The 16,723-nt window shown below is 51.8% G+C and overlaps 1 protein-coding gene across 3 annotated transcripts in view; it reads left to right on the forward strand.

Moving 5' to 3' along the window:
* CPT1A (carnitine palmitoyltransferase 1A) overlaps positions 1 to 16,723 on the forward strand; it is a 63,613-nt gene that overhangs the window by 20,262 nt on the left and 26,628 nt on the right. For 2 of the 3 annotated variants that reach the window (XM_079928371.1, XM_079928372.1), the window contains exons 4-12: positions 4,309 to 4,480; positions 6,355 to 6,456; positions 7,261 to 7,398; positions 8,315 to 8,392; positions 9,737 to 9,844; positions 10,846 to 10,933; positions 11,710 to 11,905; positions 14,339 to 14,527; positions 15,418 to 15,523. In XM_079928371.1, coding sequence (XP_079784497.1) covers positions 4,309 to 4,480; positions 6,355 to 6,456; positions 7,261 to 7,398; positions 8,315 to 8,392; positions 9,737 to 9,844; positions 10,846 to 10,933; positions 11,710 to 11,905; positions 14,339 to 14,527; positions 15,418 to 15,523 — 1,177 coding nt within the window. The remainder of the gene's footprint in view (positions 1 to 4,308; positions 4,481 to 6,354; positions 6,457 to 7,260; positions 7,399 to 8,314; positions 8,393 to 9,736; positions 9,845 to 10,845; positions 10,934 to 11,709; positions 11,906 to 14,338; positions 14,528 to 15,417; positions 15,524 to 16,723) is intronic. The other variant, XM_079928373.1, reaches the window with a different exon arrangement.

Consider the following 16,723-nt stretch of genomic DNA (forward strand, 5'->3'; position numbering starts at 1 on the left):
CTGGTTGCTGTAGATTTTTCTAGAAGCTTTTTTAATACCATGATATTCGGCCAGGCGGGGCCTTGGGTTGATATTTTTCTTGCAAGGTACGTGGTGCTGGGGTCTCATGCCAGAATGTTGGCCGTGCCCTCGAGGGCATTTCTGGAGCCCCTCTTTCTTCCCTCCGGTCCTGGGGGTGGCCCTGGCTCCCGTGTAGCCTCTCCTGCCGTCTGGCCCCTGCGCTGCAGTGACCTCTCTCCCTGGGGTCTCCGACATGAAAAAGTGAGGAAATGTTCAGAGGTGCAGATTCCTGCCCAGAGTCACAAAGAGGGGAAGTGGGGAGTTGGAATCCAGACCTAGCTCCGCGTGGTCGGACACCTGTGCTTCCTTCAACGTGCCCTGAGCCTCCCCTCGGAGAACCTTCTTGCCAGGCAAACGCAAAAAACCAGCACCTCTGGGGGCTTCCCTGGTGGCGCAGTGGTTGAGAGTCCGCCTGCTGCTGATGCAGGGGACACGGGTTCGTGCCCCGGTCCGGGAAGATCCCACGTGCCGCAGAGCGGCTGGGCCCGTGAGCCATGGCCGCTGAGCCTGTGTGACAGGCTCTGCAACGGGCGAGGCCACAGCAGTGAGAGGCCCGGGTACCGCAAAAAAAAAAAACCCAGCACCTCTGCCTTACTGGTGTTTGAGTGGCCAAATGATGGGACACACACAGGGCTGTTTCCATTACCCCATTTGTGATGGCGGCCGTGGCTCTGGAAGGCACATTTACAATGTTTGTTTTGGCTGTACCAAGCAGCTTGTGGCGGGATCCTAGTTCCCTGACCAGGGATTGAACCCGCGCCCTCAGCAGTGAAAGCGCCAAGTCCTAACCGCTGGGCCGCCTGGGAAGTCCCGTGGAAGACATATTTTTATCTTCTGGTTGGAAAGTACTCGTGCCTCCAGCTCGGCTGTGGCTGTCCCCTGCCAGACCTTTGATCCTATTCCTGTGTTGCTTGTTACCACCGGAGGACGTCGTACGTCTGTTACTAGAGAAATAATAGTCCCCAAGTCCTCGTCCCGTGCTTGGGCTTTGCTTTTCGCGCCACGGGTTTTGGGAGGCAGGTGGGGTCTGTGAGGGATGGGGTGCATCCCAGGTGTGTCTACGGGGTCCCTGGGCCGTAGCTACAGGGTCGGGGCTGGGCCTGAGCTAAACAGATGAACTTCTGGGCCTTTTACTAAATCAGTTGGTTGTTTGGATTTGAATATCGTTCTTTCAGAAAAGAACAGGAAAGTAACGCGGCCAAATGTGACATAAAGGAAAGCTCCCAGCTCAGGACTGAATTTGATTCCGATCACTCTAAAGAGATGATTAAGCGGTTTTAAGCGAAAGGTCTGAATCTTCTTACATTGCTTTGAGCGGGTGCCCCTCGCTCCTGAAAGCTGCCCCACATTCATGGTGTCCGGGGAGACGCGAGAGTCACCGCGAGTCCAGCTGAGCCCCTCGGAGCCTCCGGCCACCTCGGGATCGCTGGCTCCTGCCTTTATAAGCGTCCGCAGGGCCCAGGATACAAAGCCCTGTCATTGCAGTGGAAGCACGCCTGTGCTGGACGCCTGCCCGACTCCTTGCTCTGCCTGGGGGCTGGGAAGCCAGGCAGGGACCCTGTCGCTCTCACCTCCCTGCCCCAGCCTCTCTCTTCCCCTCCTTTATTTCCGGGGAGCCGCAGGCCTGCGCCCCCTGCAGACAGTTCACCTCCGATTTCCTGTCTACTTGGGTTTAACACAATTTTTTAATTTACTTTTGAATGGGGGCCGTCTCTTTGCACTGGATTATATTTAGAAGTGTTGCCTATTTAAAGCCCTTTCTAATCTGGGTCTTTATAAGATTTGTTTCTTTGTCCCTCTAAACCAATTGCAGTAAACTGGGCCATCCCTGGCCCAAATTTAGAAAGACCAGGTGAAGGGGCCAGCGTCTTCCAGGTTCAAGGGCTGTTCTGCAAAGTCTTCCTGGAGGGGGTTCCCAACGTCCTGAGGTTGCAGCTTCCCCGAATGCAGGTGTACGGCGTGCTCTGTGTAAGCCCATCCCTTGCAGCCTCGGAAGGGGCATGCCCTTTAACAGAAAGCTATTAAAGCTGATGCTTGCTGTCAAAGTGCCTGTGTGCATATATATAAAAAATGCTGGGGGACTTCCCTGGTGGTACAGTGGGTAAGAATCCACCTGGCAATGCAGGGGACACGGGTTCAAGCCCTGGTCCGGGAGGATCCCACATGCCGCGGAGCAACTAAGCCCGTGCGCCACAACTGCTGAAGCCCGTGTGCCTAGAGCCCACGCTCCGCAACAAAGAGTAGCCCCCGCTCGCCACAACTAGAGAACGCCTGCATGTAGCAACAAAGACCCAACGCAGCCGAAAAATAATTTAAAAAAAAAGAAAAAAATATTTAAGAAAATGCTGAACACATCATTTGTTAATGTAAAAATACTACTTGATTTTTGTGAATCAAGTGGGTGTGTCTTTTCCAAGTTCAGTGACATAGGACTTAGAAATCTAAAGCATAGATTGTCTGAAACACAGGTTCTTAAATCCAAATTTGCTTGTAGATCAGACCATCAGAAAAGAAGGTAGAGGTTTAAAGTAGAGACTACAGTTAAACTTGAATGCAAGAATTGACAGGTTATAGAAAGAGACGTTTTGAAGCAGACGTTTTGCCAGTATTTTACTGTTCGTTTCTGTGTTACTGAAGTAAGAGAAGATGTTTAATTGGTGGTTTCCAAATATTGGCGAAACCTTTAGGTTAAGGGTATAATTGACGTAAAACATTGTATTAGTTTTTAGGTGTATACCATAATGATTTGATATATGTATATATTGCAAAATAATTACCAAAGTTTTGTTAACATCCGTCACCAAATATAGTTACAAATTGAAAATTTTTTAGATTTCATGTATAACTGAGATTGTACAGTATGTGTCTTTCTTTTTTCAACATTTTTTTAAAAATTGAAGTACAGTTAATGTATGATATTGTGTTAGTTTCTGGTGTACAGCAAAGTGATTCAGGAACATATACATATATATATTATAGTTTTCTATATCTGTGAGTCTGTTTCTGTTTCATTAAAAAGCTCATTTGTGTCATATTTTAGATTCCACGTTTAAGTGATATCATATGGTATTTGTCTTTCTCTGTCTGACGTATTTCACTTGGTATAATGCCCTCAAGGTCCATCCATGTTGTCACAGTGGCAGGATTTTCTGCTTTTCTTCCTAGCTAAATAATATTCCATTGTATTGATACATACCTACCACCTCTTCTTTATCCATTCGTTTGTCCATGGACACTTAGGTTTCCATATCTTGGCTGTTGTAAATAGTGCTGTCGTGAACATGGGGTGATTTCATTTTCTTCAGATAAAAGCCCAGAAGTGAAATTGTGGAATCATATGGTAGTTCTATTTTTAATTTTTTTTTGAGGAACCTTCTACTGTTTTCCACAGTGGCTGCATCAATTTACACTCCCACCAACAGTGCGTAAGGGTTCCCCTTTCTCCGCAACCTCGCCAGCATTTGTTATTTAAATTATTTTTATTTTGAAGATATATTGTGGTTTCCAAAACAACTAAAACTACAGCCCACAAAGGTGAATGAGTAGCTGCATTTCTTCTCATTTTTGAAGTCCCATCTTTACCAGGTAATATATTACTCTCCTTAGCAAACGAAAACATTTTCTTCGTCAGTTTTCGATTTAAATGATCATTTTACGTCATCAGTGTCTACGTGTATTCACGGTAAGTGTTCCTACCCAGATCGAAAACAAGCTCTTTAGATCTAAATGGTTGAAGTAATAGTTGTGCCAGTTGATCTGCGTTTCTTACGCATCCTGGTGAAATCCCAAGGTGTGTTTAAGGAAAAAGCGTCATGAGTAGCAGGAAGGGAAGGTGCAGGATTGCTGCCGGCTCCCAGCCCAGGAGAAAGCAGGTCAGTCTGGGGCTGAGCTCTCATCGTGGACAGGCCACCGCCTCCCCCGTAATCTCCGTCCTCATTCCTGGGCCTGGAGGAGGTCGTCCACGCTCCCCAGTTGTGCAGATTAGCCTTGGTTTGTTTCGAGGACCAGCAAAGCAGATGCGGCTGGTTCATCTCAAATCCAGGAGAAAGATGGCCGAGTCTTCTGAGAGTTGACCTAACACGGGTTGTCGTCTCCCTGATCAGGCCTGACTCCGATTGGGGTCTGTGGCCTCAGCTGTGTCCGCAGGAGACCACCCACCTTGTAGCACGTGGCGCCTCTCGGCGCCGTTGCCCGTGGCCTCCTTTCCACGCGGACGAACCTGTGGCTTGTCTGGTCTTGTCTCGGCAGTGGCTACATGTCCAGCCAGACGAAGAAGGTGGTCAGCGGCGTCCTCTTCGGCACGGGCCTGTGGGTGGCCCTCATCTTCACCATGCGCTACTCTCTGAAGGTGCTGCTGTCCTACCACGGCTGGATGTTCGCCCAGCACGGCAAGATAAGCCGCGCCACCAAAGTCTGGATGGTAATGATGCGAACTCGCCCCAGGGCACAGCTGGGGTGGGCGTTTCTAACCCGCTCTCTCCAGGTATGCCTGACACCTGCGAAGCCGCAGCTCTGTCACAGCCTGATGTGTTCGGAGATAAGTGTGCACTCGTGACGCCTTCATCACTGCCAAGGCCACAGATTTATCCACTCTCCAGAAGTTTCCTCGGGCCCCGCTTAGGCCTCTTGCCTTTGGCCGTAAGAGCATTTAACGTGAGATCTGCCCTCTTAGCAAATTCGGAGGAGCCCAGCACAGGAGTGTTGGTTCCAGGCCCGATGCCTTAGGGTAGGTCTCCAGGACGTACTTATTTCTTGGAACCGAAACCTTGTCCCTTTTAACCATCCCGCAGCCCCGTGTCCCCAGCCCCCGGCAGCCCCCATCCCTCCTTGCTGCTTCCATGGTTCCACGGACCTGTGAGACCACGCAGGATGTGTCCTTCTGTGCCTGGCCCATCCGTCAGCTCCACATCTGGTGTGGGAGGCTTTTCCTTCTGAAAGGAAGGTCCTCGCTGGGCCTTTACCCCGGGGTGACTTTTTTTTTTTAATTAATTTTTGTTGGGGTATAGTTGATTTACAGTGTTGTGTTAGTTTCAGGTGTACAGCACAGTGAGTCAGTTACACATATACGTATGTCCATTATACATATATCCATCCTTTTGTAGACTCTTTCCCGTATTGGTCATCACAGAGTGTTGGCTAGAGTTCCCTGTGCTCTACAGTCCCCTTGGTGACTTGAGCGTTGCCCTGTACGTGCCAGAGAGCTCTGATTCAGCGTGCCTCCTTGTTTGGGCCAGACGCTCTTTTTCTCTAACGGTCTTAGTGGGTTCTGAACATCTGGTATTAATGTCTGCTGGGTTTCTCATTCATGTCACCCATCAAATAAAAGTACCATCCGTCCGCTTCTTTGTAGCTTTTCTAACCTTAGCCGACCAGTTGACCGGGACTCGCTGACTCACCCTTAGCTTCTAGTACCTTCCATCAGCTCACCTCAGCCCTTAGTCCGCCTGTCACTTACCGGCCACGTGCGTGGAGGTTTGTCCCGTGATGGGTTCATCGGTGGCTGAATGCTATCCCCTGGGGCTCCTCGTGAAAGGAGCAGGCACCCTTGTGCCCAAGCCCACCGTACACCCTGGGCTTCACTCTTCCCGAACCGACTTCCTGCTGTTGCTTGGATGTAAGATTTCTGATTTCCAGAGAAGTAGAATTCAACTCCCAGGAGAGATTCTGAGATGGTTTCCACACTTTACAGAGCAAGGTAAACGACCTTCCCCAGGGTGGCCTTCATGGCTGGTGTCCAGGTGAGTCCCACCTGCTCTTCGACATCAAGAATCACCCCCCTGTCCACACTCGCACTGTGAACCCTAGAAGTTCCTTTGAAGTCTGGTCTGCATGAGATGACCAGTCATCACAGCAATTTAGATCATTCCAGACTAGAGCAGGCAAGTATGTGCCGCCACCAGGCTTGATACTGACCGAAGGGGCTGCACTTGGCTCCAGGCCCCGGGAGCCAATCCCGAAACCGAGGGCCTTGCAGAAGTAGGTGGGTGGAACTTACCCGCCGTGCAGAAGTGCAGTCAGACCCAGTGTCAGGGTGCCCGGGGGACAGCACCGCCTGGACAGGGCAGGACGTCTCAGGCATCTGTCAGACCTAGGGTTTTGTTCACCCTGGGTCTTATTTGGGGTTACTTGTTTGCTGAGGCCTGCAAGTGTAGGGGCAGAAAATGGACTAGAGGAAATGAACCAGCACAGAAAATCAGTCCGCGGTCGTCAAGTTGTATATCCTGGAGAACTGGTTTCGGATCTCTGACAGAGCTCCTCTTTGAGAATGTACCTTTTTTTTTTTTTTTTTTAAAGGGTATGGTCAAGATCTTTTCAGGCCGCAAACCTATGTTGTACAGCTTCCAGACATCTCTGCCACGCCTGCCGGTCCCAGCCGTCCAAGATACCGTCAACAGGGTAGGTGCGGCTTCACGCGTCCCCAGAACGCCCGCTCTGAAACGTTAAGGTCTGTGACTCGATGGGACTTCCCTGGCGGTCCAGTGGTTAGGCCTCTGTGCTCCGAATGCAGGGGGCACGGGCTGGATCCCTGGTTGGGGAACTAAGATCCCGCGTGCCCCACGGCATAGCTGGAAAAAAAAAAAAAATCTCATGGCAAACCCAGGGCCCAGCAGCAGTTTTGTGTCCCGTAAGTTTGCTTATGCACGTGGTAGATGCGGTTGAGTGCTGTGAACTGCTGCCTGCCTGCTCTTACCTGCAAGGGCCAGAGCAGATCGACATGGGGACCCCGAAAATTCTGAACTGGAGGCCTGGCCTTGACCTGGTGGCGTGACCTTCTCCGTCCCTATCATTCTGGGTCCTTTCCCGTCCTGGTGTCCTGAACACACCAGCCTTTGGTCCTACCCTTGGCTCTCAGGGCCTCCCCACCCATCTCATTGGCACCTGTGAAGGTGCTTAGGTGAGAGTAGAGCTCTTATTAAGGACCAGATGACGGAGAAAAAAATACACATTGAAAGTTCCTTGTCGATCAAACCTCGATCTTGTCAGTCTAGCATCCACTTTGATGATTTTTGTGGTGATTCAAGATCTGGGAGCTTGTATGCCAGTAAAGGACAAAAAAGTTTACTTGTTGAGTTATCACTGACCTAAAACATCCTTTAGTATTGGAGTTAGCTACCTTGTGTGAAGACCTGCCTTTGTCTAAGGCACGAGGAAGGAAACCATCTGTTTTAACTAGGCTTATGTTTTTTCCATCAACCCCAGTACCTGGAATCTGTGAAGCCTCTTATGAAGGAAGGAGACTTTACACGGATGACAGCTCTGGCACAAGATTTTGCTGTCAATCTCGGGCCGAGATTGCAGTGGTATTTGAAGCTAAAGTCCTGGTGGGCTACCAATTATGTGAGTATACATACACGCTATTTTTCTTGGTGGAATTTTCTGTAGGAGCATATAATCTGTTCCATGAGCCAGCTAGCTTCCCTGCGCATGGCGGGCGGGAGGAGACATTGGCTGATGAAATGAGGCCGGGGTGGGGGAGGGGGGGGATGAGGTTTTGAGGAATGGCTAGCTTGGAGGAGAAGGTGTGACCCAGACACACCTGGTGGGTGGGGCTGCAAGTGGGCGGTGGCTGGAGAAAACCCGCCAGAGGCCACGGTGGGTGGGGCAGGTCGCCTTCAAGTTTGATCCTGCGCTGGTTACAGGGCGTGTTGAGTTTGTAAACATTTTCACACGTACGCTGAGGTTCTTAGATGCGCACTGTTCTGTATGTGTATGTACTTTACAAAGTGAGGGAATCGTGATCCTTGGGTCCTGGAGGTTGTGGATGTGGTTGGGACGAGGTTGCTGGCCTTCTAGGGGACATCGGGAGGACAGCACACATGGACCCTGTGTGGCTCTGAAAGGGAACTGAGCACGGCTGAGTCAGTGGCTGCCTTGGGGAGCCTTGGCGGCAGAAGGCGAGAAGCAGTCTGTGGGGCGGTTTGGGGTGTTGTTGATGGTCAAGAAATGTTAGCAGTCCGACATTTATCCCTTCTTTTCCGTTTGGTCTTTTTTTTTTTTTTAAACCCTGTATAAAATGAAGGTGATCTACCTTCTAGCTATGTCCTGACTCAAATAAAACCGCTTTCCAGTTCCTTCCCACTGTTCTGCATTCCATCTAGTTAGGGCTGTCTTGGCCCCCAAGAGAGGGAGAAATGATGTCAAACATACATGACAAAGCACGAAATGCACCCTCCCCGAGCCCCCCACACCCCGCCTCCGCCCTGGGCAGCCTGGTTAAGCCTGTCGGTTGGTCTCTCCTGTGTGCACCTGACAGGTGAGTGACTGGTGGGAGGAGTACATCTACCTCCGAGGACGAGGGCCACTGATGGTGAACAGCAATTACTACGCGATGGTGAGTCCCGAGCGGTGTCTGATGGAGACGATGCACCAGGGTGGCCTCTTCCCGGCCCTGTGGGCTGCCTGGGGACGCTGTGGGTTTCCCCGTGCTCCTCTGGCCCTGCCGTCCCCGTCCGAGGCCTCACGCCCCTAGCAGGGAGCCCAGGACCTGCTTTGCACACTGGAGAGCCCCGTGGATGTCCTTTTGGAATTGCCAGGTAGCTCAAGGCACCCACCAATCTGCTGCAGAGAAATTCGGATCGCACAGGTCCTCTCGTGGCGACTGACTTTCCTCGTGGCAGCGAACCTCTCCCTCTTTTCCTTCCCTCTGTTTTCCTGATGGAGCCTGCGTGGCGGTGAACGATCACATCCCTGCCCACCCCGAAAAGCTCAGGGTCTGTGGGGCGGCTGAGAGTTTGTCCACACGCTGAGCTTTGTTCTTCTGGGCCCTGGGACGCCAGGGGTGCTGCGCTGAGTGTCGTTTTCACATCTCCTCGGTCTTTCTTGCCTTTTGAGACATAGGTGGTCTGCAGAGCACACCCTGTTATTTTGTTAGAAGCACCTCATTGGGGTCTAATAAGTGGCCTTAAATAACTGGTGAATCTGTCTTTCCCTTTCTTTCTGCTCTTTGCTTCCTTTGAGTTTTTCCACCTTCTTCTGTCTGTTTGCTTTTTCTGTTTTTCTCCTTTAAAATTTCTACTGTTTAAAAAAAATTTTTTTTCCATTGGAAACAATCGCAAACTTAGAGAAAAATTGTTGGTGTGGCCCAGAAGACCACTGTTTGAGAGTGAGCTGTCCACCTGGTGCCCTTTCGTTCCTGAAGACTTTGGTGTCTACTTCCCACGTAATCAGGGGCAGCCCTGCACATAGGTTCTCTCAAAATATAGTTGAGACAAGCATCCCTTGGACTTGAAAAATGTAGACACTTAGAAATGTGTCCCCAGATTTAGAAAGTTGCAAGCACTGCTCTATATAAAAGGTTGTTTTAACCTTTGGTTCCTTCTCATTCGGAAAACTTCCTAATTATCTCATTGCTCCTTTTTTCTGCTTTCCTTTTGATGCATTCTGTGAGGATAATTGGGGTGAAGCGCTGTTATCTTTTTTTTTTTTTAGGCTTGAGTTATATTTATTTACAATTCACTTTTAAAATATACTGTTACCTTTCCTAGCCCAAGAATTATCTGGGGGCTTGAAACGTGAACACAATAAAACTGAAAAAGTGTAGAAAATGAAAACGATTTCTTTTCCAGCAGAGCAGATGTCATTAACACATGCATAGAAATATTTTAACTGTGTGTTGAAGTTCACTTGTCTTTTCCTATGCACATTCTCCCTGCTGTCGTGTGTTTTCTTGTATCAGGATTTGCTGTACATCACGCCGACGCACATTCAGGCAGCGAGAGCAGGCAACGGTATCCATGCCATCCTGCTTTACAGACGCAAACTGGACCGGGAGGAAATCAAACCGGTATGGAAACAAACTGCTTTCTAAACAATTCTTTTCGAGCAGCTTTATCAAGGTGTAACTGACGTACTGCACACGTTTGAAGCGTCCGCTTTGCCAAGTTCTGATGCACTGATGTGTATCTCTGTACTCGTGAAACCATCGCCGTAGTTGAGTTAGTGAACCGCCCCCAAGAGTTTGCTGGCGTCCCTTTCCACCGCCCCCCACCGTCGCCCTGACCTGCTTTCTGTCACTCTAGGTTAGCTTTGCATCTTCTAAAACTGGTGAATGGAATTTGACAACATGCATTTTTTTTTTTTTTTTTGGTCTAGCCTCTTTCACTCAGCATAATTACTTTGAGATTTAATTCTCCTCTGTATCCTAAATGGATATATGTTTCATGTATTTTAGTTCTGCAGTCTGTCCTACGGAGAAACCCTCACTTGCTTGTGAAGGAAATGATATAGCTGTCTAGCTACTCACGAGAAGGCATTTTTTCCTTCTTTCTCCTTTTTTAAAATTTTTAGTAGAGTATAGTCGTTGTGTTAGTTTCAGGTGTACAGCAAATTGAATCAGTTATGCATATACGTATATCCACTCTTTTTTAGCTTCTTTTCCCATGTGGGCCATTACAGTGTTGAGTAGAGTTCCCTGTGCTATATAGCAGGTCCTTATTAGTTATCTATTTATATATAGTAGTGTGTATATGTCAATCCCAATCTCCCAATTTATCCCTCCCCCCCCGCCGGCATTTTTTTTTTCTTAAATACCCCTTTGGTTTAAGTGTCAGTTTATAAATGACCCGTTAGGGTGTGTTATTTGGGAATAAGAAGCAGGATGTTGTACGTTGGCCTGGTTCTGCAGACTCCAGGGCAGCACGGTGTCCCAGGGAGCCCCCATTCTTTATAGTGTTTGGAAAAGATGAAGTCCAGCCACGCTCTGTGCACAGAAAAGAAATCCAGCCTTTAACTGTGTGGACTGGGTCTGCTCCTCGGATTTGTGTTTGATACATGCTTCTATTACAGATTTTTCTTTTGGGATCTACAGTTCCGCTCTGCTCCGCCCAGTGGGAGCGAATGTTTAATACTTCTCGGATCCCAGGAGAGGAAACAGGTGCGTGACCTGCTCGGGGTTCCTTTGGGAATCAGAACGTTCCATCCTTATGCTCAGGAGTTGGTGGAGGAGACCACACTGATGAGCGCTGACCTTCTAAGATTTCAGAGATTTCAGGCTCGTCAACCTTCCTTCTGTTGAATTTCCTTTGTCTTTCTGAGGCCTGGACAGTTGACCGATTTTCAGACCTCAGTTTCTCTTTGGTTGAAGGCTGTCTTACGGTGGAGTTTTTTCTAGGTTGGGTTAGGAATATTCCTGTTTCTTCATCTGGATCTTTCAGGGGTGTTTTGCTCTGGCCCCCACGCAGGGCTTATGGTGGAAAGCGCCCTGCATCGTGCTCAGGGAAACCAGATTTGTGGTTCAGCAGCTCACTTCCGGCAGCCTGACCTGGGACACCTGACCCGCCTCCTTTCCCACTGCCCAGCATAGGGGGGCCACATCTGTCCCAGCCGGGACACCCTCAAGAATGTAAGGGAGAGACAGTGGCGCCCCCCGGGTCCATCCCAGGCCCGCCAGGGCTCAGGCTTAGCGAGGGTTGCGTCCTTCGCTCCAGGGGACACGTCCGGCGAGCGGCCGAGCAGAGCTTAGCACTCAGGCCTGTCTGATCCCAGAGCTCTCGATCGGGCGCTCTCCCAAGTCCTCTGCGGACCTTCGGGAAGTGGACGCGTGAGCTGGGCGGAGCGATGCGGGCAGAAGAATTGGTGCTGTCACGGGCGGTTTCCTCCCCTCCCCTAAGCGGGTGCCTCTGGATTCTGTCTCCCCCACCCCCTCCCCAGACACCCTCCAGCACCTCAGGGACAGCAGGCACATCGTCGTGTTCCACAAAGGCCGCTACTTCAAGGTCTGGCTCTACCACGACGGCCGGCTGTTGAAGCCCCGCGAGATCGAGCAGCAGATGCAGAGGATCCTGGATGACCCGTCGGAGCCCCAGGCTGGCGAGGCGAAGCTGGCGGCCCTCACGGCGGGAGACAGGTGTGCAGCCCCTCTGTGATGCCGTTGTGTCTGGGGGCCATCGGGGGCGGGTGCCCCGAGTGCTGTCCTCACCCAGGGTCCCATCTGGCGGGGAGGTGTGTCCACTACTGCGGTGCTTGGCTTGGCTCTGTCCCCTGGGAGCGGGCTCTGCCCCCACCCTCAGGTCCCCTTGGGCATCTCTGTGGGACAGGCAGGCGTGCATGTGCGCGGGTCCCAGGGCACGTGACACGAGGAAGGAGGTAGGCGTCTTCCCCGGGCTGCGGCATATTTAATCTAGAAACAGACGTGTTTAACCAGGGCCTCTGCGTTAGGGTTAACTTCCTGCCTCGTCTGAAGCTCGAGGACCTGGCTTGTGCAGCCGCGGCTCTGATACCTTTGGGGCTGGATAAGTCTGTTTTAGGTGGCGGAGGGGAGCCCTGTCCTGTGCACCGTAGGGCGCTAAGCAGCATCCTTGGCCTCTCCCACCGGATGCCAGTAGCGACCCCCAGCGTGGCAAGCAGATCTGTCTTCAGGCTTTGCCAGGGCCGCTGGGGCAGTGTGGTCCCTGGCTGAGGACCCCTGAGATCAGCAGTGTGGCCACCGTTAGGGCAGCACCGGGAATACGGCGGTGAGTGACCGACCTGTGGAGAAGAGGAAGATGCCCGGGTGAGGGCACACAGAGGCCGGCAGTGAGCCGTGGGGACCGACAGGCCGCAGAGGCGTCCGGGGAGCAGATGCTGGGAGCCGTGGAGTGGGCCGGGGCGCCGGAACTCCGGGTGGGATGGGTCCCATGTGCCCGGCTGTACTTGGGCTTGATTCTGTGATGGGCTGCTGTTAAAGGGGCCGTGTTAGGCTGGCGCGACCTGAGCAGACTTGGGCGATCGTTCTGGTCCAGGGGCTCCTGGAAGCAAGATCCTTGCCGCTTGAGGACCAGAAACAGGCAGTGTGAGTAGGAAGGGAGGCTCAGTCCGAGAAGCTGGAGTGGTTGGCCATCTCTGGGGGGCAGAGACTCAGCTGGAACAGAGGAGCCGTGTGTCCTGGGGAATGAGCCCTGGGTCCCCAGTGCTGATTGAGTGTCATTGGGGCACCCAGTTGGGCAGAGGTGGGGCGGGGCGGGATGCAGGCTCAGTGAGCTCCACCCTGATGCCCCCCCCCCATGGGGGCATCGCCCATTTCATCTGCCTGAGCGCTGACGCTGTCGCCAGGCACTGAGGAGAGCGGTTGAGGCTGAGCCCGTGATGGGACCCGTTGTGTTTATGGCCGTTTTGGCCCCATGGGCGGCCTCAGCTGAGCACTCGGTGCACGGGGAGAAGAGGGTGGGAGACAGAGGCCAAGTGGCCCTGACGTGGAAGGGTGGGCGGGGGCCTGAGTGGGGGGGCCCAGGAGCCATTCGGGGAAGCCACGGCTGGGGTGGCTCTCAAGAAACGGGCGTCCCGTTAGCTCTGTGTACCCCACGTAGGGCGGGACGGAAAAGGATCCCTGAATTCCGCTCCCGGGGCGCCCCTTATCACGGGGGTGTCGTGCGGTGTTTGTAGCATGGACGCGTGCACCTGGGGCAGGCTGGCCTGGGTAGGAGCCCAACCTGCCACGAAGGAGCTGTGACTTCACCTCTGTGCCTCAGTTTTTTCATCTGAAAAATGGGACAGTGGTGTCGGGGCCCGTGAGCTCGTCCCAGCACCAGGAAAGTGCTCTTGGCCCTCACTGTGGCTTCCGTGGGGTGGTTCCGTGGAGGGGGGCTGGGCGCGGGGCTGGGAAGGATGTGAGGGGGGCCCTGCCTGCCTGTGGGTCCGCTGCCCTGGACGGCGGAGCTTGGGGCCCGTCTGGATTCTTGTCCTTCACTTGGCATTTATGGACGAGGTTCCATGCCTGCGACCGCCCTGGAGCAGGTACAAGGAGAAGGCGAGGCCCCTGCCCGCAAGCAAAGCAGCCCAGCCGGCAGGCAGGTGGGGGCCTGCAGATGCAGGAAGTCGCAAACGTGTAGTTTTCCTTAAATCCTTACAACACGGGAAACTGAAAACCGTTGTCGTTTCAAACATCCCACCTAAAGAGATGTCACCAAACTGCTGCAGGTTTTTTTATATGTTTCTTTTTCATTTACTTCTTTTCATTTTTGGCTGCGATGGGTCTTCGTTGCTGCGCAAGGACTTTCTCTAGTTGCGGCGAGCGGGGGCTGCTCTTCGTTGCGGTGCGCGGGCTCTAGGCGCGCGGGCTTCTGTAGTTGTGGCACGTGGGCTTCAGTAGTTGCGGCTCATGGGCTCAGTAGTTGTGGCACATGGGCCCTAGAGCGCAGGCTCAGTAGTTGTGGCGCACGGGCTTAGTTGCTCCGCGGCATGTGGGATCTTCCCGGACCAGGGCTCAAACCCGTGTCCCCTGTGCTGGCAGGTGGATTCTTAACCACTGCGCCACCAGGGAAGTCCCTGCTGCAGGTTTAATTGTATTTAATCCTCGCTACAGAGTCCCCTGGGCCAGGTGTCGCCAGGCCTATTTTGGACATGGGAAGAACAAGCAGTCTCTGGATGCAGTGGAAAAAGCCGCGTTCTTCGTGACATTGGACGAAACAGAACAAGGGTATAGGGAGGAAGACCCGGTTACGTCGATGGATAGTTACGCCAAGTCTCTGCTGCACGGCAGGTGTTTCGACAGGTATCATGCTTACCTTCTGAAACACAGTGGTTTGCCTGTGGACTTGGAAGAAATGTTACACGTGGCTGACACCCAGCCGCAAGCATGTATCTACGCTCTTAAGGAATAAGGCTAGCGTGAAAATATGACTGGTAACTCTCTTCTTTCCACCAAAACTGTTACACACACACAGCTTAAGCAGCAGCTTTGAGGTCCTTCCCCTCTCTGTGCACGACACCTCCACTTGGAGTTGCTCGTGAGGAGTGGCTGTGGGTCACCTGGAACCAGGTGGGGGAAGGTGGTACCCGGGGTCTGACCTGGATGTCGGCTCTGGCTTTGCTCACCGAGCGTGTGATTGTGGTGAGGCTCTTCCACCTCCTGGAGGCTCCTTTGCCTTGTCTGTAAAGTGAGGTCCTGCCTGCCCATCAGGTTGGGGGTGAGGATTGGCTGGGGTGGGGGAGGGGTGCGGCAGGCACAGTTGGTCTTCCGTATCCGCAGGTTCAGCTAACTACAGACCGTGGACCGTTGTTTAAGAGCCTCGGTTGTGGAGCCTGCGGATACGAAGGGCCAACTGTGTGGGGCTGGAGCATCCTCAGGTTTTTGGTATCGGCAGCAGGTCCTATGACCAACCCCCCGGCAGATACCGAGGGACGACTTTGCAGCCTCCTACTTCTCCGCAGTTGCCTTGTGCATCCGTTTTTGTTACAGTGATAACGCCCTGTTCTCCTGCTGTCCGGTACCTGAATGCGTATCTCAGCGTCTTACCTGCTTTTATTGTTACCTGCAGAGACCCGTTCACCCCTGCGGGTGCCAAGTCAGCGAGCCCATCCAGAGGAAAACAAATACATCGTTTGGGTTTATTTTTGTCTTTGTAAACATGTAAGTCATATAAACATTTTTGTTTCGTGTAGGTGGTTTGATAAATCGATCACATTTGTCATCTTCAAAAACGGCAAAATGGGCATAAACGCGGAGCACTCCTGGGCCGACGCCCCCATCATCGGTCACCTTTGGGAGGTGAGTGTCTGCAGGTTTAACCTGAGTGTGGAAATTGCTGTTGGAATTTCTGAATTTTTAACTTCATAGTATCTGTCTGGTGATAATAAGTGTTTTCAGCGGGTATCGGCACCGAATGTAAAGTTAAAACAGTAACGGAAGTCATTCCTGTCTTCATTCCCTACGGCTGAGGTTCCTTAAATGGAAACATTTAATGTCATGTCGTGATGGAGCTAAAATAGTGAGATGGCCTCAGCTCCAACGCAGTGACATCAGGGTGGAACTGAAGCTCAGTTATTTTGAAATAAACCACCCCTTCTTTGCTGTGTTTTCTAGATTTTCCTATCTGCCGAGCGTTAGGCCAAATAAAGGCAAGGGTATTAAAAATCTTGGTTTATAAAAATGCAGCGTGCCTTTTACCACTTCACTTAATTCTTAGAATTACCAAGTTCTAAGAAAACCCACCAAATCCTTGTCATCCTGTCCCTCCACCTAATATTTTATTTTTATTCTTTTGGCTGTGCCGTGCGGCATGTGGGATCTTAGTTCCCTGACCAGGGATCGAACCCGTGCCCCCTGCAGTGGAAGCGTGGAGTCTTAACCACTGGACCACGAGGGAAGTCCCCCACCTAACATTTTAAAATACAGTGCGGGGCTTCCCTGGTGGCGCGGTGGTTGGGAGTCCGCCTGCCGATGCAGGGGGACACGGGTTCGTGCCCCGGTCTGGGAGGATCCCGCATGCCGCGCGGCGGCTGGGCCCGTGAGCCATGGCCGCTGAGCCTGCGCGTCCGAAGCCTGTGCTCTGCAGCAGGAGAGGCCACAACAGTGAGAGGCCCGCGTACCGCAAAAAAAAAATAAATAAAATAAAATAAAATACAGTGCATATTGGCCCTGCCACTTTTAAACTGTTTTAAAATTCATTTGTGTCTGAGCTGTTTGACCTGTGTCATGTTTGGCATGAAAAGCTGAGTGAAGGTTTTGTTTTCTGAGTTCGCCTGTCAGGTTCTTTTGTAAGGAAATTGCTAAATTCTAGGCCTGTCAACAGTGGACTTGACAGAGAAAGACAAGTACTATACGATATCATTTATATGTGGAATCTAAAAAATAATACACATGAATCTATATACAAAACAGAAACAGAGAATTCCCTGGCGGTCCAGTGGTTAGGACTCTGTGCTCTCACTGCTGAGGGCCCGGGTTCAGTTCCTGGTCAGGGAACCC

The sequence above is a fragment of the Stenella coeruleoalba genome (assembly GCF_951394435.1).
Source record: "Stenella coeruleoalba genome assembly, chromosome: 8".
Lineage (NCBI taxonomy): Eukaryota > Metazoa > Chordata > Mammalia > Artiodactyla > Delphinidae > Stenella > Stenella coeruleoalba.